Source organism: Taudactylus pleione, unplaced genomic scaffold (genome assembly GCF_031769625.1).
Source record: "Taudactylus pleione unplaced genomic scaffold, aTauple2 ptg000052l, whole genome shotgun sequence".
In the NCBI taxonomy this organism is placed as follows: domain Eukaryota; kingdom Metazoa; phylum Chordata; class Amphibia; order Anura; family Myobatrachidae; genus Taudactylus; species Taudactylus pleione.
In genome coordinates this window covers 537,134-563,806 of record NW_028284454.1, presented here as the reverse complement: position 1 = coordinate 563,806, position 26,673 = coordinate 537,134, and the positions used below count along the sequence as shown (strand labels likewise).

Here is a 26,673-nt window from a genome sequence, read left to right as displayed (position 1 = left end):
GACCCCAAACAGGTCACATTTTCAAGGTCACCAAGCAGCTGCATAGGTGTATACATTACTCACTGACATATTTCCCAGGTCACCCAGCAGGTGCACAGGTGTATTCATTACTCACTGACACATTTCCCAGGTCACCCAGCAGGTGCACAGGTGTAGTCATTACTCACTGACACATGTTAAAAGATCCACAGGTAGAGTTAATTATTTGTGATTCTGTGAGGAGACCTGGAAAACATGCACTGTTTGGGCCTAATATCGCACAACTTCTATCCCACCCTCTAATTGATCAGATGTGGGTGGGGCCTAATTACTCACAACTCCTGGTCCCATCCCCTTATTGATCTGTTGTGAGAGCCTCCGTGTGCTACACATGAAAAAACTAAATGACTGTATTTTTCATATAGCAGTTCTGGTCTAATGGCGCCAAAACTAACATTTTTACCTTATTAAAGTAATAAAGTACATTTTTCTGCATGATGTTCCTTTATGTATTAGGTGTGTCCTTTTGGATAACTGAAACTGAAGTACAAGCTCAGACTCGCCCTGTGTGCAGAATGTGAGATGTTCGCACTGGTATCTGAGTGTCACAGTTCTCCTGTTGCCAGCGATGGCGTCTGCTGATCTGAGACAGGAGCTGGTCTGTTCCATCTGTCTTAACATTTATACAGATCCTGCAGCCCTGAGATGTGGGCACAACTTCTGCCAGGCCTGTATTGATCGTGTGCTGGATAAACAGGAGCAGTCTGGAGTTTATAGCTGTCCTGAATGCAGAAAAGACTATCGAAGGCGCCCGTCTATGAGGAAAAACAGGAAGCTCTGCAACTTAGCAGAACATGTCCGCTCTATTCCAGAGGAGGGAACTGGGATGTTCTGCACTTACTGTGTCCACTCTCATGTACTTGCTCTTAAAACCTGTCTCAAGTGTGAAGCTTCTCTGTGTGATATACATTGGAGGACACACAACAAGTCAGCAGAACACGTCTTAGTTGACCCCACCACTTCCTTGGAGAAGAGAAAATGCTTTGTCCATAAGAAAATCCTGGAGTATTACTGCACTGAGGATGCTGCCTGTATCTGTGTGTCCTGCTGTCTGATCGGGGAACACAGAGGAGATCAGATGCAGTCGCTGGAAAAGGCCTCTGAGAAGAAGAAGGAGAAGCTTAGAGATGTTCTGCAGAAACTGACCACAAAGAGAGCGGAGGCTGAGGAAAGAGTCCAGAGTCTGCAGGAGCGAAGGAGAGAAGATCAGGGAAAAGCAGCTGGTGTAACAGAGAGAGTCACAGCCCTGTTTAGAGACATCAGGAGACAGCTGGATGACCTGGAGAAGAGAGTGCTGAGTGAGATCTCCAGGCAGGAACAGCATGTTTCACTCTCAGTCTCTGACCTGATCCAGCAGCTGGAAATAAAGAAGGACGAGCTGTCCAGGAAGATGCGTCACATTGAGGAGCTGTGTAACATGTCTGATCCAGTGGCTGTCTTACAGGAACCAGACACAGGTGACTTGTGTGATACTGAGGAGCCGTGTAACGTGTCTGACCCAGTGACTGTCTTACAGGAACCAGACACAGGTGACTTGTGTGCTACTGAGGAGCCGTGTAACGTGTCTGACCCAGTGACTGTCTTACAGGAACCAGACTCAGGTGACTTGTGGGATACTGTGGAGCTGTGTAACATGTGTGATGCAGTGATTATTGTGCAAAAAGAATCAGGTATGGAGGTTACTGAGGAGGAGGATACTGGGGAGGATACTGAAGAGGGGGATAATCAGGAGGACGATACTGATGAAGAGGATACTGAGGAGGGAGAGATAGGAGATCTGGATGTGGGTCTCGTCTCAGGTATATTACGCACAATATCTTATATAATAACAGGTATAAAAACAGGGATATATGTACAGGAACCTACAGACCTATTACTGGATGTAACCACAGCTGGTAATAATATACAGATATTAGGTGGCAGGAAAACTGCATCATGGTCAGATATATACCAGAATCACCCAGTAACACCAGAGAGATTTCAGTATCCTCAGGTAATAAGCACCAGGGGATTCTCCTCAGGGCGACATTACTGGGAAGTGGATGTCAGTAAATCACAGATATGGAGGGTGGGGATGTGTTATCCCAGTATAGACAGGAGAGGGCGTCAGTCACACATCGGATATAATAACAAGTCCTGGTGTGTGCGTAGGTGTAATGATCAGTACTCAGTAAAACATGACAGTACAGAGATCAGGTTACCTGACAATATCCCCTGTGACAAAGTGAGGATATACCTGGATTATGTGGCAGGACAGCTGTCCTTTTATTCTCTGTGTGACCCCATCAGACACTTACACACCTACACTGCCGCCCTCACTGAGCCCCTTCATGCTGCATTATTGGTATGGTGGGGAGGAGGGTGTATAACTATATCTGGGGGAGTCAGCACCTGGGAGAAATTACCATATAGAACCAGTCCAGAGACAGGTGACATCGCAGGGAGGGGAATCTGATTGATGGGAAGCTCAGCCAATAGAATGTGGCAGTGGGAGGAGCTACAGCTGTGTATACAAGTGTTGTCCAGTCCATGTCCCAGCAGTAGGGTTTGGACATTGAAAGAAAACATCGGTAGTACCAATGTTTTTAACATTGATCACAAAACATTGTTTGGTCCAATGTTTGTTTTTTAGTAAACTGGCTACTTAAACATATAATACACTAATAAACATCTTAAATCATCCTTAAGTTATGTTTATTTGATGGACGCTTACAGTATATATAGTCCAGCAGTTTAAAAAAAACAGCGTTACTCAGAGGATCTAAAAAATACAAAACTCCTTTATAATATCCGTAACCTGTAACTTCTTAAGCAGCATAATTCAAACAGTCCCCCAGAAACATTGGCCTTGCATGGGGTAGAGTGTTTCTGCTGCCTGGACGCTGACATCTAGCACCACGGCCCTATCAGTGGTTGCCAGGCAACAGCGCGCCTGCCTGTGTGATGTCATTTTTGAGCACCTGCTGTCTGCGCCTCATGGTCCAAGTGGTCACTCACCGGGTTGGTACCTTCTCTAGTTAGAGCGGGGTAAGTAGCATTTATTTGTGGTTACAAGTTTTTCTATTTTGCTAAATTTTTGTCCTGAGGATGGTTTTTACATACACTGAAGCCTTGTATGTATTAATGGTGATTTAAATACACTTATTTATTGGTACTTATATTTACTTATAAGTGCTGTCCATATATATATATATATATATATATATATATATAGGCTTGCCTACCCTCCCGATTTGTCCAGGAGCCTCACGAAAATCGAGTGCAGCTCCCGCCTCCCCGGATAGGAAGGCAAGCCTCCCGGCAGCCACCGACCCAGTGATAAATAGTTAAACCCCATGCAGCGGAGGGGGACGGTGTCACGAATCACACTAAATTGTGTCATTTTGGCCCCCGCCCCCTGCTCCACAATGCCTGTATTATCGGCATTGTGTACGGGGAGGAGCCAAAATGATGCGGTTGATTGACCCCGCCCCCCCTATGACCACAAATGCTCGTCACCTGACGGACACTCCCCCTTGTCCCGGCCACACACCCTCCCCCAGTCCTGCCGATCTGGCTGCTCCCTCCTGGATGGAAAGTCTGCAAGTATGGACAAATCCCCTATACTGCTTCGTACACAGCCGGAGTCTCTTCACCATACTGTATAATGAGGTACTTGACACTTTAACACTGTTTTCTTTTAATTAAGCATTAGTTTGAAAACACAGTTTACAAGAGTACTTTTTCTGAACATCAAGCACGTGAAACAGCATAAAATCACAATTTGAATACACAGATAATACACTGCACTGCTGAAAGTTTTACTAAACCGGAACAATCTCCACTCCAAGTCTAGGCATCTGCGGAATTAACAAGGGTTATGTAAAGCATGCAATATAAGTCAAACTACATAGGGCTAATCCCTATTTCCTGCAATAAGCAGTTGATTTACACACTATATAACAACTTATTTGTATTGAACTCTAAATACTACACACGTTGCTGGCCAGTAAGCTCTTTACATGTGGTGCACATTAATCATGTTGTAATTAGACAATACATTAATGAACTGATCCCTTTTAGCTGGGTCTAAATTTTAGTGGCTCCTTTCTTCTAATTAGGAATAGTGAAGTGCTACTTTGTAACAATTATTCAATGAATCCTGAAGCTGTTCCTGAGCTGGCAACTAAGTTTCTATTTTCCTCTGCGTGCTTCTAATAGCCTGTTCAACATCAGTAAAGGATTAGCAGCGCAGGTAGAAAAAGTACCAGCTATTAGGTCATCTCAAACTGGGGAAGACTAGTCTCTGCACAAGACTATACAATGTTGACCCACATTAATACCCCTTTTCCACCTAAATTCCGGGTCTGACCCGGAGTTGGAACAAAGTTCCTATCCGGATCAGACCCGGAATTTTGCCGGCGCCGACTCGGGATATTCCCGAGTCGGCGCCGCTCACACCGGAGTCGGGTCTGCATAGACCTGGCTTTTCTGGAGTGAAAGTGGACTGAAGTCGGACCAATCGGCTGGCTAGCATCGTGACCAGGAGTGCGCTGTTCTCACAGCAGGGTTTCACGGGCTAAGCCCGTGTTAAACCCTGCTAGTTACCTGGGTTGGATTGCCGGGTCACTCGACTCGGCAATCCAACCCTCTCCACTTTTACACCAGGGAGCTGCCCGGGTTAACCCTTCAAAAACCCAGGTTTTAGCTCCGGTGTAAAAGGGGTATAAATATGGCCTATCCTGGGATAAGTTGTTACAAATAGAGGGTAATGTACTTCTCCAAACAAGAGCAATTGCCTGTCCTTATGAGATGCATCAGGTAGTCCTAATGGGGCCCATCCATCAGCGATGGATTGCCGCGATCCCGCAATGCTGCAACTCGGCATCACGGGATCGCAGAAATCCAACATGTTGGATTTTCCCGATTGACGATTGCGATCAAAAAATTATTGCAATCGTCAAATCAGGGACATTTAACATGTAATATTTCAGCGATCCTGCGACGGATCGCTGACCATCGATGTTGGCCGGCCGGTGTTTCCACCCGGCAGAATGGCATTTCTTATCGCGTTGCAGGATCGTGGAAATACCGGTCAGATGTATGGCCACCTTAAGAGCCGTTGGCAGTTGCCAATGTTGTTTGGTAGGCTACTGGGAAGCTGTATATGGGAACCCTGATGCAGCGCAGGCTAATTTTAGAGGGATAAAGATTGGTCACGTTGCACAGTCTCTACTATGTGGCTGTGCTGTCTACACTTTTATATCAGCGCTGATATGTTGTATGGGAGGGTCACCTTTCCTTAGCTTAATATAGACACTAGGGGCCATATTCAATTTCAGGCGAAAAGTCTGTTATCGGTGATAATTTATCGCCAATGATGTCATTTTTGCCTATTTCATTTATCCCCAATTCAATTACATTGACTTTTTGCCGGTGCGAAAAGTCAATGTTGAAAAACAGGGATAATTTTTCACCAGCCTTTTGCTGGCTAAAAAAAGTGCAGAATTGGGGTTTAGGGGTGCAGGCTTAAAAAAAAAATTGCCTGCACCCTTGGGAATGCCCCCTTAAAACGAAATGTGCAAAAATAAATTAAAAAAAAAAAAAAAAAATCGGGACACCCCCAAAAAATTAATTAAAATTTTTGGGTGAAAAAAAAAAAGGGGGAACAGTGTTTAAAAATAGTAAAATAGGTTAGGGGTGTTCTGTAAGTATGCGGCAGGTGTTTTCTAGAATAATGCATAATTTTTATAAAATTAGTTTAGGGACTTAAAAATATGCTAGTACCCATTTTCATGTACCCCAAATTTGATGGGACCACTTTTAAAAACGAAAAAAAAAGCTAAGTGCTCTTTTGCATCACTTCTTCAATGCCGCAGGTATTTAAAAATGCAGAACACATTGGTGAGCGCGACGCTCCTTCACTTGTCCTGTCACCGGTGAATGCGCAAGTCCAACGCTCCACACAAACACCTCAGGACTCTCTGTAGTCCTGGCGCTATAGTCAGCCTGCCTGTCTGCCGGTCACCGCGGTCCCACCCATAGCCCAGCTCCTTGTCACTAGCACCTCAGGACTCCTAACGGTCCGTCGGGCAGCCCCATTTATAGCCTTCCTCCGGGTCTCTCAGCACGCGCCGGCTATCTTCCCGCCGGGGCCGCGTGATTCAGTGCAGCAGCCAGTCAACGGCAGCCGGCCATTTGGTCAATGAAGTGCAGGGCTCCCCCCAAGATCCGGTGGAAGAGTCCCTGTCGTGTGCCCAGCATAGGTCGGGTGGGAAAGGCCACAATCCGGGGGCGGGGGGAGGAACAGGTTACAGTCTCTGCCCCAAAGTGGGTGAGGTAACTGCCGGTCCTGGGCATAAATACACGACATGGCACAGCTTTATGATAACATCTATTCACATATATTACACATGTACAGTACATGCTTTATATTTACATTCAGCTCTTACCTATTAAATAAGGCATCTTAACCTACAGGGTATTCAGAAGTGGTACTCAGACCCGCCAAGAGCCGTGGCGGGCCCCGGTAATAGGGGGCGTGGCCTAATAGCGGGAGGCATGGCCATGCCTCCTTGCCGATAGAAACAAAAAATATTCGCGCTGGGGAGGGGGGGCACTCTGAGCCCCCTCAACCCGGCGGAAAGCCAGGGGGGGCGCGATCAGTGTGATCGCTCCCCCGCACAGGCATAGGAGATTACTATGGCTGCTCCTCAGCAGCCACGAGCAGTCTCCAACTGCAGCTCAGCACACGCTGTGTGCTGGGCTGCTGTGAAGGGGGGGGCGGTGCCGGACCTGGGCCCCCGCCGGGCACCTCAAAAAGCCCGGGCCCCGGTAATCTGTACCCGCTCCCCCCCCCCTCTCGGCGCCCCTGGTGGTACTCCCAGGATTCGTGGTACCACACAGACATCTCTCAGACGCTGGCTCCGGCCGCTGCCTGTCACTGGGAAGGTCCGTCCCTCAGGCTGCCACCCGATCTTCTAATCTGCCTCCTGTGGATGCTCCTCCCTCAGGTACAGCTCCACTGCGCAATTCTGCTCCCTCAGGACTCCCCTAACGGTCAGAAGTGAGGGCTCTTTATAGACTCTGCCCAGGCCTCGGCACTTACAGGCTCCTTCCCGCTCAACCCTCGCACTGGCCTCTCATTAACTTAAAACAGGGTGGTGTTCCCCCTAAAACTCAGTTGGGAGAGTCCAGATCACATGACCTCTCCTGCAAGTTTATTACACTAAGTTCAATGGAAAGTGCCATTATGTCCTCGCTGGAGGGGTAGTCAATTGGCACAAACACAAAGCAGTAAAGCACCATCACTGTACTATAATACATATATCATACTTGCCGACTATCTGGCTGCCCCTTCCGAGAGAGAGCAGCCAGATCGGCATGACTGGGGGGGGGCGTGGCCAGCAAACGGGGGCGGGGCCGACCAGACGACGAGTGTTTGCGTGCGGGGCGGGGCCACTCAATTACATCATTTTGGCCCCGCCCCCGCTACACACTGCCGATATTACAGGCAGTGTGAAGCAGGGGGCGGGGCCAAAATGACGCGATTCCACGTGAATCGCATCACCGCCGTCCCCCGCTGTGGGGGTTTTACATGTAATTGCGGGGGGATAGGAGGGGTCGCCGGCAGCTGGGAGGCTTGCCTGCCTTCCCGGGGGGTCGGGAGCGGCACCCGATCTTCGGGAGGCTCCCGACCAAATCAGGAGGGTAGGCAAGTATGCCATATATTTATATATATATATATATATATATATATATATAATAATCACAACAGTATTTCTGTTCACTATTTAACCAAAGGTTTATTAAATATTTGACAACAATAGCAATAATAATGGTATAAGCAACATTTCCATACATTGAACTGTATCATCAGACCATTTTAGATGTACATATATGCAATTACATATAACCAATAACTAGTTGGTTAAGTACCCTAACCCTCCCCTCTCCTCCTCTATCCCTAACCCTCCCTTAGCGGTACCTAACCCTAACCTCCCCCTAGTGCTGCCTAACCCTAAACCCCCTTCCCCAACCCTAACCCTCGTGGGGGGTGCCTATCCCTAAGTCCCCCCTGGGGTCCCTAAACCTAACCCGCCCCCCCTGCGGCTAGACGCTAAGATACCCGGCATACCTTTGGTCAGTATGACGGGTGTCAGGATTTAGTAGTGGGGCTAATGATAGGCGTCGGGATTTCGGTGCCTATGTTTAGTCCCATTTCGGGATGTCGATGTCGGTGTTGGGATGTCAGTGTCGGGATGTCAGTGTCGGGATTTCGATGCCTACATTTAGTCCCATGTCAGGAGGCTGTTATAAAAAAAAAAATAGCCCGGCCCTGATTCAGAGCGAGCGGCTCTGAATCAGGGCCTCTGTCTCATAACACTGCTTAGTACATAGACCCCTTAGACTCTATTCATTGTCCGATTGTCCCCCCTGCACACCGGCATTGTGCTCTGCGCAGTGCCCAGGGTTTATCCTTTCATCTAAATGTCTGTCCCATCGGATTTCTGCACCTCTGCAAAATGTCAGATTCCATTGTAGAACGCAATGCGCGGGAAATGTCTCTGCACCTCCGTCTATCTGTACTTCTTACTTACAGCCGGGGGAATATTACCTACAGCTTTCATGTAGCGATGGGAGGAAGGGCCCAGGATTAAGGTGATATTATGCGCGTTTCTAGTTCCAGCGTTCCGGTCGTCCTGGCCACGCTGCTGAGTACTGTGACGTTAGAGGCGGGTCTCATTCTGCGCCCAGTATGTAGTCTGCAATAGCCGGACGTTATGGAGGTCAGAGGGCAGCGCTGAGCTCTTACACCTGTTACAGGGGGCAGTGTTTTCTCCTGGGGGATATCTCTTCTTTACCATATACAGTACAGCCGAGCACAGGCAAATAAACCCAGCACCCAGCGCCACCGTCATCCCAAGGTAGATGTACCTGCAAGAGAAGCACGTTATTCACCCACTAAGTGCTTTCATGTGATGCTGGGGGAGGGGGGGGGAATGTGTCATATTGGGAGTAGTGGTCCCCCCCAGTGGCCATCTATCAGATCCTGTCCCCACGCCCCAGCTAGGTGACACAGTAGGTAGTAATGAGAAGTGAATGAGACATTTCCTACAGTCAGTAAATAGCTACAATAAGTAATGTGAGTTACTGGTAACTTACCGAAACCCATCGGTGTTGTATAATCGGCAGAAGCCTTTCCCACCGCACCGTCGCCGATTCCATTTCAGACAGACGCTGTCTATCAGCGCTCCTAAGTACATCGGGGCGGGAACACCGGCTGTATGGGACAAACACAGACACCGGTCACTATATTCCTCATCTAAGCACCATGCTGGTTATTTACAGCCCAGCTGCTGGCGGCTGCGATGCCGTAATCTGCTTTTATCTAGATCTGGGGTTCTCAAACTTGGTCCTCAGGAACCCACACAGGTAACGTTTTCGAGGTAACCCAGCAGGTGCACAGGTGTATTCATTACTCACTGACACATTTCCCAGGTCACCCAGCAGGTGCACAGGTGTATTCATTACTCACTGACACATTTCCCAGGTCACCCAGCAGGAGCACAGGTGTAATCATTACTCACTGACACATTTCCCAGGTCACCCAGCAGATGCACAGGTGTAATCATTACTCACTGACACATTTCCCAGGTCACCCAGCAGGTGCACAGGTGTAGTCATTACTCACTGACACATTTCCCAGGTCACCCAGCAGGAGCACAGGTGTATTCATTACTCACTGACACATTTCCCAGGTTACCCAGCAGGAGCACAGGTGTATTCATTACTAAGTGACACATTTCCCAGGTCACCCAGCAGGTGCACAGGTGTATTCATTACTCACTGACACATTTCCCAGGTCACCCAGCAGGAGCTCAGGTGTATTCATTACTCACTGACACATTTCCCAGGTCACCCAGCAGGAGCACAGGTGTAATCATTACTAACTGACACATTTCCCAGGTCACCCAGCAGGTGCACAGGTGTACTCATTACTCACTGACACATTTCCCAGGTCACCCAGCAGGAGCACAGGTGTATTCATTTCTCACTGACACATTTCCCAGGTCACCCAGCAGGAGCACAGGTGTATTCATTACTCACTGACATTTCCCAGGTCACCCAGCAGGTGCACAGGTGTATTCATTACTCACTGACACATTTCCCAGGTCACCCAGCAGGAGCACAGGTGTATTCATTACTCACTGACACATTTCCCAGGTCACCCAGCAGGAGCACAGGTGTAATCATTACTCACTGACACATTTCCCAGGTCACCCAGCAGGAGCACAGGTGTATTCATTACTCACTGACACATTTCCCAGGTCACCCAGCAGGAGCACAGGTGTATTCATTACTCACTGACACATTTCCCAGGTCACCCAGCAGGAGCACAGGTGTAGTCATTACTCACTGACACATTTCCCAGGTCACCCAGCAGGAGCTCAGGTGTATTCATTACTCACTGACACATTTTAAAAGATCCACAGGTGGAGGTAATTATTTTACTTGTGATTCTGTGAGGAGACCTGGAAAACATGCACTGTTTGGGGTCCTGAGGACCGAGTTTGAGAACCTGTGATCTAGATGGTGGCTTAGGCAGGGAAGCCAGTGCTGAGGGAGATAGGAGGGATGGAGATTTGTGCGCGAAATTATCTCATCGCAGCCGTGCACCAAGCGCAGAGCAGGAAATTAGACTTTGTGTTGGTACTTGACAGAAATAGGAAAATGTGGCGGCTGTATAGCGAAGATTCTGCGCTATACTTTACTGTCACCGTGGAAGTTGCTGTAGTCCCAGATTGAACGCACAAAACAGACTAGGAAATATTACATATAATAATAATAAGATAAGGAGATGAGGGATAAATTGGGGGCATAGGCGGCTCTTACACCTGGCTGTACAATGTTGCACCATAAGTAGGGGAGTTGCAGTGTGAAAGTTGGGTACACACTCTACAATGTATTGTACGATATATCATTCCAACACGATGGAAAGATATATTGTACACGTCTTAGAGTGTGTACGCCCGAGCCGTCGTCCATGGCGGTCGTTAATCGCATCCAGGGTCGGACTGGCCGACAGGGGTACAGGGGAAACCCCCGGTGGGCCCCACTGCCTGAGGGCCCAACCCCTTCCCTAGGGATCAGGTTTGAGACTGTGCACTTGAATTATACATTATACATATGTTACATTATACAGCACAGGACTATGGTGTATTTTTTACAATGCATTGCTGTTATTAATCTGGTACACTATGCACTTGCAGTATTTACTATATATATTTTGAAAGGGGCAGAGACCATGCACTCTCTAATGGTTAGCCAAGTCACTGTGGAGGCTGGCCACACCCCCTCTGGAGACTGGCCACACCCCTAAGTATGGGCCCCTATCACTGCATTCCCACGGTGGGCCCTTCATGTCCCAGTCCGACACTGGCCGCATCATCCCTTCTGCTGTGCTGCACGGTAGATGGGACGATGGAATGAACGACGCCAAGCTGTTATATGCATCATGTAACAATACATGGCACCATTGTACACCAGATTGTGCTGTATTTATGGCGTGCGCAAGGTATTGTTACATCGCATCGCGCCATCGTATGTTGTGTACCCAGCTCCTCAGAGGGTGACCCAACACCAAAGTATCACCAAAGCCGCACTGTGGCCTGATTCATGGAAGGACGGAATTGCAGCGACACGCACACAATCGGCTGCGCAATCCCATCCATCTAACATGCGAATGTAGCAGATACCTCCTTGCTGCATCTGCGATCTCAGTGCTGCGAACAGGGATGCAGTCTAAGATCGCCATCACGACATCTCCGTGGTTGCTCCTTTGGCCAGGCTGCCGCAAGCCCAGGAAATCCGTGTCCTCCGACGCAGATCCTGGCTTCCTCTCTCCCAGAAAACGGGGTGAGACGTCCCAGTGTGTGGGACAGGCGACCAGCCACGCCCCCTCTCCATCCCCCAACACTGCAGGATGACCATTATACTGCGGCTTGGAGGGGTCTGCGAGTGAGATTGCAGGACCCGTTCTGCGCATGTGCAGACCTTAAACCATCGGAGATGTGCGCAAACCAGCGGCCTGAATCAGGCCCAATGACAGAAGCAGCATATGAGGCCGACACAGGGCCCTGACCCCAGCCTGCACGACACAGGGCCCTGACCCCAGCCTGCACCGACACAGGGCCCTGACCCCAGCCTGCACCGACACAGGGCCCTGACCCCAGCCTGCACCGACACAGGGCCCTGACCCCAGCCTGCACCGACACAGGGCCCTGACCCCAGCCTGCACCGACACAGGGCCCTGACCCCAGCCTGCACCGACACAGGGCCCTGACCCCAGCCTGCACCGACACAGGGCCCTGACCCCAGCCTGCACCGACACAGGGCCCTGACCCCAGCCTGCACCGACACAGGGCCCTGACCCCAGGCTGCACCGACACAGGGCCCTGACCCCAGGCTGCACCGACACAGGGCCCTGACCCCAGGCTGCACCGACACAGGGCCCTGACCCCAGGCTGCACCGACACAGGGCCCTGACCCCAGCCTGCACCGACACAGGGCCCTGACCCCAGCCTGCACCGACACAGGGCCCTGACCCCAGCCTGCACCGACACAGGGCCCTGACCCCAGCCTGCACCGACACAGGGCCCTGACCCCAGCCTGCACCGACACAGGGCCCTGACCCCAGCCTGCACCGACACAGGGCCCTGACCCCAGCCTGCACCGACACAGGGCCCTGACCCCAGCCTGCACCGACACAGGGCCCTGACCCCAGCCTGCACCGACACAGGGCCCTGACCCCAGGCTGCACCGACACAGGGCCCTGACCCCAGGCTGCACCGACACAGGGCCCTGACCCCAGGCTGCACCGACACAGGGCCCTGACCCCAGGCTGCACCGACACAGGGCCCTGACCCCAGGCTGCACCGACACAGGGCCCTGACCCCAGGCTGCACCGACACAGGGCCCTGACCCCAGCCTGCACCGACACAGGGCCCTGACCCCAGCCTGCACCGACACAGGGCCCTGACCCCAGCCTGCACCGACACAGGGCCCTGACCCCAGCCTGCACCGACACAGGGCCCTGACCCCAGCCTGCACCGACACAGGGCCCTGACCCCAGCCTGCACCGACACAGGGCCCTGACCCCAGCCTGCACCGACACAGGGCCCTGACCCCAGCCTGCACCGACATGTGGGGACTTACCTAGAACGCGTACGGCCATTGTGTACACACCCAGCGCAAGAGGCTTCAGCTCAGGATTAACACATCTGTGGGGGAGAAGGGAAAGGTGGTGACTCCGGGTAACATATACTATACATTCAGCTGTCCCTACTTTCCTTTCCCTACACTATACATTCAGCTGTCCCTACTTTCCTGTACCTACACTATACATTCAGCTGTCCCTACTTTCCTGTCCCTACACTATACATTCAGCTGTCCCTACTTTCCTGTCCCTACACTATACATTCAGCTGTCCCTACTTTCCTGTCCCTACACTATACATTCAGCTGTCCCTACTTTCCTGTCCCTACACTATACATTCAGCTGTCCCTACTTTCCTGTCCCTACACTATACATTCAGCTGTCCCTACTTTCCTGTCCCTACACTATACATTCAGCTGTCCCTACTTTCCTGTCCCTACACTATACATTCAGCTGTCCCTACTTTCCTGTCCCTACACTATACATTCAGCTGTCCCTACTTTCCTGTCCCTACACTATACATTCAGCTGTCCCTACTTTCCTGTCCCTACACTATACATTCAGCTGTCCCTACTTTCCTGTCCCTACACTATACATTCAGCTGTCCCTACTTTCCTGTCCCTACACTATACATTCAGCTGTCCCTACTTTCCTGTCCCTACACTATACATTCAGCTGTCCCTACTTTCCTGTCCCTACACTATACATTCAGCTGTCCCTACTTTCCTGTCCCTACTTTCCTGTCCCTACACTATACATTCAGCTGTCCCTAATTTCCTGTCCCTACACTATACATTCAGCTGTCCCTACTTTCCTGTCCAAACACTATGCATTCAGCTGTCCCTACTTTCCTGTCCCTACACTATGCATTCAGCTGTCCCTGCTTTCCTGTCCCTACACTATACATTCAGCTGTCCCTACTTTCCTGTCCCTACAGTTGCATTCAGCTGTCCCTACACTATGCATTCACACTATATAGGTCCCATCTGTCCCTACTTTCCTGTCCATACACTATGCATTCACACTATATAGGTCCCAGCTGTCCCTACTTTCCTGTCCCTACACTATGCATTCACACTATATAGGTCCCAGCTGTCCCTACTTTCCTGTCCCTACACTATGCATTCACACTATATAGGTCCCATCTGTCCCTACTTTCCTGTCCCTACACTATGCATTCACACTATATAGGTCCCATATGTCCCTACTTTCCTGTCCCTACACTATGCATTCACACTATATAGGTCCCATCTGTCCCTACTTTCCTGTCCATACACTATGCATTCACATATGCATTCACTATGCATTCACACTATATAGGTCCCAGCTGTCCCTACTTTCCTGTCCCTACACTATGCATTCACACTATATAGGTCCCAGCTGTCCCTACTTTCCTGTCCCTACACTATGCATTTACACTATATAGGTCCCATCTGTCCCTACTTTCCTGTCCCTACACTATACATTCACACTATATAGGTCCCATCTGTCCCTACTTTCCTGTCCCTACACTATGCATTCACACTATATAGGTCCCAGCTGTCCCTACTTTCCTGTCCATACACTATGCATTCACACTATATAGGTCCCATCTGTCCCTACTTTCCTGTCCATACACTATGCATTCACACTATATAGGTCCCATCTGTCCCTACTTTCCTGTCCCTACACTATGCATTCACACTATATAGGTCCCAGCTGTCCCTACTTTCCTGTCCCTACACTATGCATTCACACTATATAGGTCCCAGCTGTCCCTACTTTCCTGTCCATACACTATGCATTCACACTATATAAGTCCCATCTGTCCCTACTTTCCTGTCCATACACTATGCATTCACACTATATAGGTCCCAGCTGTCCCTACTTAACTGTCCATACACTATGCATTCACACTATATAGGTCCCAGCTGTCCCTACTTTCCTGTCCATACACTATGCATTCACACTATATAGGTCCCAGCTGTCCCTACTTTCCTGTCCATACACTATGCATTCACACTATATAGGTCCCAGCTGTCCCTACTTTCCTGTCCATACACTATGCATTCACACTATATAGGTCCCAGCTGTCCCTACTTTCCTGTCCATACACTATGCATTCACACTATATAGGTCCCAGCTGTCCCTACTTAACTGTCCATACACTATGCATTCACACTATATAGGTCCCAGCTGTCCCTACTTTCCTGTCCATACACTATGCATTCACACTATATAGGTCTCATCTGTCCCTACTTACCTGTCCATACACTATGCATTCACACTATTTAGGTCCCAGCTGTCCCTACTTTCCTGTCCATACACTAAGCATTCACACTATATAGGTCCCAGCTGTCCCTACTTTCCTGTCCATACACTATGCATTCACACTATATAGGTCCCAGCTGTCCCTACTTTCCTGTCCATACACTATGCATTCACACTATATAGGTCCCAGCTGTCCCTACTTAACTGTCCATACACTATGCATTCACTCTATATAGGTCCCAGCTGTCCCTACTTTCCTGTCCATACACTATGCATTCACACTATATAGGTCTCATCTGTCCCTACTTACCTGTCCATACACTATGCATTCACAGTATTTAGGTCCCAGCTGTCCCTACTTTCCTGTCCATACACTATATAGGTCCCAGCTGTCCCTACTTTCCTGTCCATACACTATGCATTCACACTATATAGGTCCCATCTGTCCCTACTTTCCTGTCCATACACTATGCATTCACACTATATAGGTCCCATCTGTCCCTACTTTCCTGTCCCTACACTATGCATTCACACTATATAGGTCCCAGCTGTCCCTACTTTCCTGTCCCTACACTATGCATTCACACTATATAGGTCTCATCTGTCCCTACTTTCCTGTCCATACACTATGCATTCACACTATATAGGTCCCAGCTGTCCCTACACTATGCATTCACACTATATAGGTCCCATCTGTCCCTACTTTCCTGTCCATACACTATGCATTCACACTATATAGGTCCCAGCTGTCCCTACTTTCCTGTCCCTACACTATGCATTCACATTATATAGGTCTCATCTGTCCCTACTTTCCTGTCCCTACACTATGCATTCACACTATATAGGTCCCAGCTGCCCCTACTTTCCTGTCCCTACACTATGCATTCACAGTATATAGGTCCCAGCTGTCCCTACTTTCCTGTCCCTACACTATGCATTCACATTATATAGGTCCCATCTGTCCCTACTTTCCTGTCCATACACTATGCATTCACACTATATAGGTCCCAGCTGTCCCTACTTAACTGTCCATACACTATGCATTCACACTATATAGGTCCCAGCTGCCCCTACTTTCCTGTCCCTACACTATGCATTCACAGTATATAGGTCCCAGCTGTCCCTACTTTCCTGTCCCTACACTATGCATTCACATTATATAGGTCCCATCTGTCCCTACTTTCCTGTCCATACAATATGCATTCACACTATATAGGTCCCAGCTGTCCCTACTTTCCTGTCCCTACACTATGCATTCACATTATATAGGTGCCATCTGTCCCTACTTTCCTGTCCATACACTATGCATTCACAATATATAGGTCCCATCTGTCCCTACTTTCCTGTCCATACACTATGCATTCACATTATATAGGTCCCAGCTGTCCCTACTTTCCTGTCCCTACACTATGCATTCACATTATATAGGTGCCATCTGTCCCTACTTTCCTGTCCATACACTATGCATTCACAATATATAGGTCCCATCTGTCCCTACTTTCCTGTCCATACACTATGCATTCACATTATATAGGTCCCAGCTGTCCCTACTTTCCTGTCCCTACACTATGCATTCACATTATATAGGTGCCATCTGTCCCTACTTTCCTGTCCATACACTATGCATTCACACTATATAGGTCCCAGCTGTCCCTACTTTCCTGTCCATACACTATGCATTCACACTATATAGGTCCCATCTGTCCCTACTTTCCTGTCCATAGACTATGCATTCACACTATATAGGTCCCAGCTGTCCCTACTTTCCTGTCCCTACACTATGCATTCACACTATATAGGTCCCAGCTGTCCCTACTTTCCTGTCCCTACACTATGCATTCACACTATATAGGTCCCAGCTGTCCCTACTTTCCTGTCCCTACACTATGCATTCACACTATATAGGTCCCATCTGTCCCTACTTTCCTGTCCATACACTATGCATTCAGACTATATTGGTTCCAGCTGTCCCTACATTACACATTCATACTGGTAAGGTCCCAACTGTCCCCACATTCCTGTCATGTCGTTCTCCAGACTCCTGTTCCCCTTTTCCTTCTGCCATACAGAAATACTGAGGACATTTGGCTTCATGTTGCTTATATTTCCCACCTATATTATGTCCCCATTATACAATGTATAGGTGGGGTATAAAAAGACATTTTATGTCCATTACAGATGTAACTTTCTGTCACCGGAATCCGCCTATCACACCACGGTGCCCGGTATTATAGTCCCCTTATCACTCCCAATATATATCCTCAGTACATTTTATCCTGTTACACTACTGTACACTGTCATAAATCCCCCCAGATCCTCTGCTGCATCACCTCAGGAGCAGGAAATATCCGGGAGCCCCCCCAAACGACAACCAGAAGGAGGCGATCACCGATATCCCCACATAGGACAGGAACATTCTAGAGCAATCTCTTCCTTTAGAGCAAGGTCCAGCCTCCGCGGAACCGCCAGCGAGGTGCGAGGTCCACTGCGTCACACAGCTGCAGTTATAGTACACCTGTAATATATTACACACACAGTCATGTCTGTGACACCGCACACTATAAGTATAGGACCTCAGAGGTGTCACACAGCTGCAGTTATAGTACACCTGTAATATATTACACACTCAGTCATGTCTATGACACCGCACACTATAAATATAGGGCCTCAGAGGTGTCACCCAGCTGCAGTTATAGTATTCCTGTAATATATTAAACACTGAGTCATGTCTGTGACACCGCACACTATAAGTATAGGACCTCAGAGGTGTCACACAGCTGCAGTTATAGTACACCTGTAATATATTACACACTCAGTCATGTCTGTGACACCGTACACTATAAGTATAGGACCTCAGAGGTGTCACACAGCTGCAGTTATAGTACACCTGTAATATATTACACACTCAGTCATGTCTGTGACACCGCACACTATAAATATAGGGCCTCAGAGGCGTCACCCAGCTGCAGTTATAGTATTCCTGTAATATATTACACAGTCAGTCATGTCTGTGACACCGTACACTATAAGTATAGGACCTCAGAGCTGTCACACAGCTGCAGTTATAGTACACCTGTAATATATTACACACTCAGTCATGTCTATGACACCGTACACTATGAATATAGGGCCTCAGAGGTGTCACACAGCTGCAGTTATAGTATTCCTGTAATATATTACACAGTCAGTCATGTCTGTGACACCGCACACTATACGTATAGGAACTCAGATGTGTCACGTAGCTGCAGTTATAGTACACCTGTAATATATTACACACACAGTCATGTCTGTGACACCGCACACTATAAGTATAGGACCTCAGAGGTGTCACACAGCTGCAGTTATAGTACACCTGTAATATATTACACACACAGTCATGTCTGTGACACCGCACACTATAAATATAGGGCCTCAGAGGCGTCACCCAGCTGCAGTTATAGTATTCCTGTAATATATTACACAGTCAGTCATGTCTGTGACACCGCACACTATACGTATAGGAACTCAGAGGTGTCACACAGCTGCAGTTATAGTACACCTGTAATATATTACACACTTAGTCATGTCTGTGACACCGTACACTATAAGTATAGGACCTCAGAGGTGTCACACAGCTGCAGTTATAGTATTCCTGTAATATATTACACAGTCAGTCATGTCTGTGACACCGCACACTATACGTATAGGACCTCAGAGGTGTCACACAGCTGCAGTTATAGTACACCTGTAATATATTACACACTCAGTCATGTCTGTGACACCGCACACTATAACGCTACTCACTGCTGTGTTACCCGTCCCGTTGGACAAGCGGCAGCCAGCAAAGCAGGCAGAGTAATAGGTGACCCCATTATCCCCACACACCGGGTCCCAGTCATTCTTAGGGCACTGGCACAAGATATTGCACCCGGAGACCGCATTGTCCTCATAGGAATTCTGTGCGTTCCTAGAGAAGAGAAACATTGTATCACCAGAGATGTCCTCCCTGCTCTCTTGTTCTTCCCCTATTCAGTATAATATACAAGATGCTTGCACCCTGCTGACAATTAGACATCACCCTGCTGACGTACCTGCCGCTTGCACCCTGCTGATGACTATTTAGGCCTCCCACCTTACAACAAGTCCAGACATTTCATTTATAATATTAATTTATTTATGAAATATAATTTTTTACCCCAAACAGACCTAATTTTAACTCGATAGTATTCACATTCTAGTGTGCACGCCAGACCTGAGGCAGGGCAGGGCATCCCGAAATGGGGTCATGGGTGACCAGGGAGGGGGGCGTGCCCTTGTAACACATCCCAAATTCATCACTCTTTGGGGCATGCCCAGCTCCTGCCTCACTGTGAATAGATGCCATGCGCATCTATTTACCCGGTGCCGATCGGAAACCGCAACTTTTCCCACCCGCGGGACACTGCAGCCCACAGGTATGGGCGCCGAGAGGGAGGGGGGAGCGGGTACTAATTACCTGGGCCCGGGCTTGCTGGAATGGCCCAGCAGGGGCCCGGGTCTAATGCCACTCTCTCCTCACCCCTTACCTGGTAGCTGAGCAGCCCATCACATGCTGCTGTGTGCTGGGCTGCAAAGGGAGACTGCTGGCTGCTGTAGAGTCTCCTCAGCCTGTGGGGGCCCCCTCCCCCCCCCTGGATTTGCGCTGGGCTAAAAGGCTCACAATAAATAATTGGTTCCTACCCACCATATTAATCCCCTCCCCATTACAGTAATAGCTCAGCCCCCTCCCCATTACAGTAATAGCTCAGCCCCCTCCCCATTACAGTAATAGCTCAGCCCCCACCCCATTACAGTAATAGCTCAGCCCCCGCCCCATTACAGTAATAGCTCAGCCCCCGCCCCATTACAGTAATAGCTCAGCCCCCTCCCCATTACAGTAATAGCTCAGCCCCCGCCCCATTACAGTAATAGCTCAGCCCCCGCCCCATTACAGTAATAGCTCAGCCCCCTCCCCATTACAGTAATAGCTCAGCCCCCGCCCCATTACAGTAATAGCTCAGCCCCCACCCCATTACAGTAATAGCTCAGCCCCCGCCCCATTACAGTAATAGCTCAGCCCCCACCCCATTACAGTAATAGCTCAGCCCCCGCCCCATTACAGTAATAGCTCAGCCCCCGCCCCATTACAGTAATAGCTCAGCCCCCTCCCCATTACAGTAATAGCTCAGCCCCCGCCCCATTACAGTAATAGCTCAGCCCCCGCCCCATTACAGTAATAGCTCAGCCCCCTCCCCATTACAGTAATAGCTCAGCCCCCACCCCATTACAGTAATAGCTCAGCCCCCGCCCCATTACAGTAATAGCTCAGCCCCCTCCCCATTACAGTAATAGCTCAGCCCCCACCCCATTACAGTAATAGCTCAGCCCCCGCCCCATTACAGTAATAGCTCAGCCCCCTCCCCATTACAGTAATAGCTCAGCCCCCGCCCCATTACAGTAATAGCTCAGCCCCCACCCCATTACAGTAATAGCTCAGCCCCCTCCCCATTACAGTAATAGCTCAGCCCCCACCCCATTACAGTAATAGCTCAGCCCCCGCCCCATTACAGTAATAGCTCAGCCCCCTCCCCATTACAGTAATAGCTCAGCCCCCGCCCCATTACAGTAATAGCTCAGCCCCCGCCCCATTACAGTAATAGCTCAGCCCCCGCCCCATTACAGTAATAGCTCATAGCTCAGCCCCCTCCCCATTACAGTAATAGCTCAGCCCCCACCCCATTACAGTAATAGCTCAGCCCCCTCCCCATTACAGTAATAGCTCAGCCCCCTCCCCATTACAGTAATAGCTCAGCCCCCTCCCCATTACAGTAATAGCTCAGCCCCCGCCCCATTACAGTAATAGCTCAGCCCCCGCCCCATTACAGTAATAGCTCAGCCCCCACCCCATTACAGTAATAGCTCAGCCCCCGCCCCATTACAGTAATAGCTCAGCCCCCACCCCATTACAGTAATAGCTCAGCCCCCGCCCCATTACAGTAATAGCTCAGCCCCCGCCCCATTACAGTAATAGCTCAGCCCCCTCCCCATTACAGTAATAGCTCAGCCCCCGCCCCATTACAGTAATAGCTCATAGCTCAGCCCCCTCCCCATTACAGTAATAGCTCAGCCCCCTCCCCATTACAGTAATAGCTCAGCCCCCACCCCATTACAGTAATAGCTCAGCCCCCGCCCCATTACAGTAATAGCTCAGCCCCCACCCCATTACAGTAATAGCTCAGCCCCCGCCCCATTACAGTAATAGCTCAGCCCCCGCCCCATTACAGTAATAGCTCAGCCCCCTCCCCATTACAGTAATAGCTCAGCCCCCGCCCCATTACAGTAATAGCTCAGCCCCCACCCCATTACAGTAATAGCTCAGCCCCCGCCCCATTACAGTAATAGCTCAGCCCCCGCCCCATTACAGTAATAGCTCAGCCCCCTCCCCATTACAGTAATAGCTCAGCCCCCGCCCCATTACAGTAATAGCTCAGCCCCCTCCCCATTACAGTAATAGCTCAGCCCCCGCCCCATTACAGTAATAGCTCAGCCCCCGCCCCATTACAGTAATAGCTCAGCCCCCTCCCCATTACAGTAATAGCTCAGCCCCCGCCCCATTACAGTAATAGCTCAGCCCCCGCCCCATTACAGTAATAGCTCAGCCCCCGCCCCATTACAGTAATAGCTCAGCCCCCGCCCCATTACAGTAATAGCTCAGCCCCCACCCCATTACAGTAATAGCTCAGCCCCCACCCCATTACAGTAATAGCTCAGCCCCCACCCCATTACAGTAATAGCTCAGCCCCCGCCCCATTACAGTAATAGCTCAGCCCCCTCCCCATTACAGTAATAGCTCAGCCCCCGCCCCATTACAGTAATAGCTCAGCCCCCGCCCCATTACAGTAATAGCTCAGCCCCCGCCCCATTACAGTAATAGCTCAGCCCCCGCCCCATTACAGTAATAGCTCAGCCCCCGCCCCATTACAGTAATAGCTCAGCCCCCGCCCCATTACAGTAATAGCTCATAGCTCAGCCCCCTCCCCATTACAGTAATAGCTCAGCCCCCTCCCCATTACAGTAATAGCTCAGCCCCCTCCCCATTACAGTAATAGCTCAGCCCCCGCCCCATTACAGTAATAGCTCAGCCCCCGCCCCATTACAGTAATAGCTCAGCCCCCTCCCCATTACAGTAATAGCTCAGCCCCCACCCCATTACAGTAATAGCTCATAGCTCAGCCCCCTCCCCATTACAGTAATAGCTCAGCCCCCACCCCATTACAGTAATAGCTCAGCCCCCTCCCCATTACAGTAATAGCTCAGCCCCCGCCCCATTACAGTAATAGCTCAGCCCCCGCCCCATTACAGTAATAGCTCAGCCCCCTCCCCATTACAGTAATAGCTCAGCCCCCTCCCCATTACAGTAATAGCTCAGCCCCCACCCCATTACAGTAATAGCTCAGCCCCCACCCCATTACAGTAATAGCTCAGCCCCCTCCCCATTACAGTAATAGCTCAGCCCCCGCCCCATTACAGTAATAGCTCATAGCTCAGCCCCCTCCCCATTACAGTAATAGCTCAGCCCCCTCCCCATTACAGTAATAGCTCAGCCCCCTCCCCATTACAGTAATAGCTCATAGCTCAGCCCCCGCCCCATTACAGTAATAGCTCAGCCCCCTCCCCATTACAGTAATAGCTCATAGCTCAGCCCCCTCCCCATTACAGTAATAGCTCAGCCCCCTCCCCATTACAGTAATAGCTCAGCCCCCGCCCCATTACAGTAATAGCTCAGCCCCCGCCCCATTACAGTAATAGCTCAGCCCCCTCCCCATTACAGTAATAGCTCAGCCCCCACCCCATTACAGTAATAGCTCAGCCCCCGCCCCATTACAGTAATAGCTCAGCCCCCTCCCCATTACAGTAATAGCTCAGCCCCCTCCCCATTACAGTAATAGCTCAGCCCCCGCCCCATTACAGTAATAGCTCAGCCCCCGCCCCATTACAGTAATAGCTCAGCCCCCGCCCCATTACAGTAATAGCTCAGCCCCCGCCCCATTACAGTAATAGCTCAGCCCCCTCCCCATTACAGTAATAGCTCAGCCCCCGCCCCATTACAGTAATAGCTCAGCCCCCGCCCCATTACAGTAATAGCTCAGCCCCCGCCCCATTACAGTAATAGCTCAGCCCCCACCCCATTACAGTAATAGCTCAGCCCCCACCCCATTACAGTAATAGCTCAGCCCCCACCCCATTACAGTAATAGCTCAGCCCCCGCCCCATTACAGTAATAGCTCAGCCCCCGCCCCATTACAGTAATAGCTCAGCCCCCTCCCCATTACAGTAATAGCTCAGCCCCCACCCCATTACAGTAATAGCTCAGCCCCCTCCCCATTACAGTAATAGCTCAGCCCCCGCCCCATTACAGTAATAGCTCAGCCCCCACCCCATTACAGTAATAGCTCAGCCCCCACCCCATTACAGTAATAGCTCATAGCTCAGCCCCCGCCCCATTACAGTAATAGCTCAGCCCCCGCCCCATTACAGTAATAGCTCAGCCCCCTCCCCATTACAGTAATAGCTCAGCCCCCTCCCCATTACAGTAATAGCTCAGCCCCCGCCCCATTACAGTAATAGCTCAGCCCCTGCCCCATTACAGTAATAGCTCAGCCCCCTCCCCATTACAGTAATAGCTCAGCCCCCGCCCCATTACAGTAATAGCTCAGCCCCCACCCCATTACAGTAATAGCTCAGCCCCCGCCCCATTACAGTAATAGCTCAGCCCCCGCCCCATTACAGTAATAGCTCAGCCCCCGCCCCCTTACAGTAATAGCTCAGCCCCCTCCCCATTACAGTAATAGCTCAGCCCCCTCCCCATTACAGTAATAGCTCAGCCCCCGCCCCATTACAGTAATAGCTCAGCCCCCGCCCCATTACAGTAATAGCTCAGCCCCCTCCCCATTACAGTAATAGCTCAGCCCCCTCCCCATTACAGTAATAGCTCAGCCCCCACCCCATTACAGTAATAGCTCAGCCCCCTCCCCATTACAGTAATAGCTCAGCCCCCTCCCCATTACAGTAATAGCTCAGCCCCCGCCCCATTACAGTAATAGCTCATAGCTCAGCCCCCTCCCCATTACAGTAATAGCTCAGCCCCCACCCCATTACAGTAATAGCTCAGCCCCCTCCCCATTACAGTAATAGCTCAGCCCCCGCCCCATTACAGTAATAGCTCAGCCCCCTCCCCATTACAGTAATAGCTCAGCCCCCGCCCTATTACAGTAATAGCTCAGCCCCCGCCCCATTACAGTAATAGCTCAGCCCCCTCCCCATTACAGTAATAGCTCAGCCCCCGCCCCATTACAGTAATAGCTCAGCCCCCGCCCCATTACAGTAATAGCTCAGCCCCCTCCCCATTACAGTAATAGCTCAGCCCCCTCCCCATTACAGTAATAGCTCAGCCCCCTCCCCATTACAGTAATAGCTCAGCCCCCGCCCCATTACAGTAATAGCTCAGCCCCCGCCCCATTACAGTAATAGCTCAGCCCCCGCCCCATTACAGTAATAGCTCAGCCCCCACCCCATTACAGTAATAGCTCAGCCCCCTCCCCATTACAGTAATAGCCCAGCCCCCGCCCCATTACAGTAATAGCTCAGCCCCCGCCCCATTACAGTAATAGCTCAGCCCCCGCCCCATTACAGTAATAGCTCAGCCCCCGCCCCATTACAGTAATAGCTCAGCCCCCACCCCATTACAGTAATAGCTCAGCCCCCTCCCCATTACAGTAATAGCTCAGCCCCCGCCCCATTACAGTAATAGCTCAGCCCCCGCCCCATTACAGTAATAGCTCAGCCCCCGCCCCATTACAGTAATAGCTCAGCCCCCACCCCATTACAGTAATAGCTCAGCCCCCTCCCCATTACAGTAATAGCTCAGCCCCCGCCCCATTACAGTAATAGCTCATAGCTCAGCCCCCTCCCCATTACAGTAATAGCTCAGCCCCCACCCCATTACAGTAATAGCTCAGCCCCCTCCCCATTACAGTAATAGCTCAGCCCCCACCCCATTACAGTAATAGCTCAGCCCCCACCCCATTACAGTAATAGCTCAGCCCCCTCCCCATTACAGTAATAGCTCAGCCCCCTCCCCATTACAGTAATAGCTCAGCCCCCACCCCATTACAGTAATAGCTCAGCCCCCTCCCCATTACAGTAATAGCTCAGCCCCCTCCCCATTACAGTAATAGCTCAGCCCCCTCCCCATTACAGTAATAGCTCAGCCCCCGCCCCATTACAGTAATAGCTCAGCCCCCGCCCCATTACAGTAATAGCTCAGCCCCCGCCCCATTACAGTAATAGCTCAGCCCCCGCCCCATTACAGTAATAGCTCAGCCCCCGCCCCATTACAGTAATAGCTCAGCCCCCGCCCCATTACAGTAATAGCTCAGCCCCCGCCCCATTACAGTAATAGCTCAGCCCCCGCCCCATTACAGTAATAGCTCAGCCCCCGCCCCATTACAGTAATAGCTCAGCCCCCTCCCCATTACAGTAATAGCTCAGCCCCCGCCCCATTACAGTAATAGCTCAGCCCCCGCCCCATTACAGTAATAGCTCAGCCCCCGCCCCATTACAGTAATAGCTCAGCCCCCTCCCCATTACAGTAATAGCTCAGCCCCCTCCCCATTACAGTAATAGCTCAGCCCCCTCCCCATTACAGTAATAGCTCAGCCCCCGCCCCATTACAGTAATAGCTCAGCCCCCGCCCCATTACAGTAATAGCTCAGCCCCCGCCCCATTACAGTAATAGCTCAGCCCCCGCCCCATTACAGTAATAGCTCAGCCCCCGCCCCATTACAGTAATAGCTCAGCCCCCTCCCCATTACAGTAATAGCTCAGCCCCCTCCCCATTACAGTAATAGCTCAGCCCCCGCCCCATTATGTTAGTAGGCTTCTCTCCCCCTCCCATCTGCACTTTCCAGAGCTTGGGCCAATGTAACATTTAGCAGCCCCCATGGAAAGCTAGAAAATGGGGGATCACAGTGTCTCTGTGTGGGTGCTATGAATGTGTATGTCAGGGTGTGACAAGGGTGTATGTATGTACGTACGTGTAGTGTTTGTATGTGTATGTGTAGTGTATGTATGTATATGTGTAGTGTATGTATGTATATGTGTAGTGTATGTATATGTGTAGTGTATGTA

The 26,673-nt window shown here is 50.3% G+C and overlaps 1 protein-coding gene and 1 pseudogene across 1 annotated transcript in view; one reads left to right on the top strand and one right to left on the bottom strand.

Annotated features, from left to right (window-relative positions):
* Positions 1-600: 600 nt before the first annotated feature.
* Positions 601-2,719, top strand: LOC148535423 (E3 ubiquitin/ISG15 ligase TRIM25-like; annotated as a pseudogene).
* Positions 2,720-8,349: 5,630 nt separating this feature from the next.
* Positions 8,350-26,673, bottom strand: part of LOC148535422 (solute carrier organic anion transporter family member 1C1-like) — a 162,652-nt gene continuing 144,328 nt past the window's right edge. The window contains exons 10-14 of the mRNA XM_088462659.1: positions 19,270-19,432; positions 17,817-18,001; positions 13,237-13,301; positions 9,184-9,301; positions 8,350-8,955 (exon numbers count right to left, since the gene is read on the bottom strand). Coding sequence (XP_088318785.1) covers positions 8,748-8,955; positions 9,184-9,301; positions 13,237-13,301; positions 17,817-18,001; positions 19,270-19,432 — 739 coding nt within the window. The 3' untranslated portion in view covers positions 8,350-8,747. The remainder of the gene's footprint in view (positions 8,956-9,183; positions 9,302-13,236; positions 13,302-17,816; positions 18,002-19,269; positions 19,433-26,673) is intronic.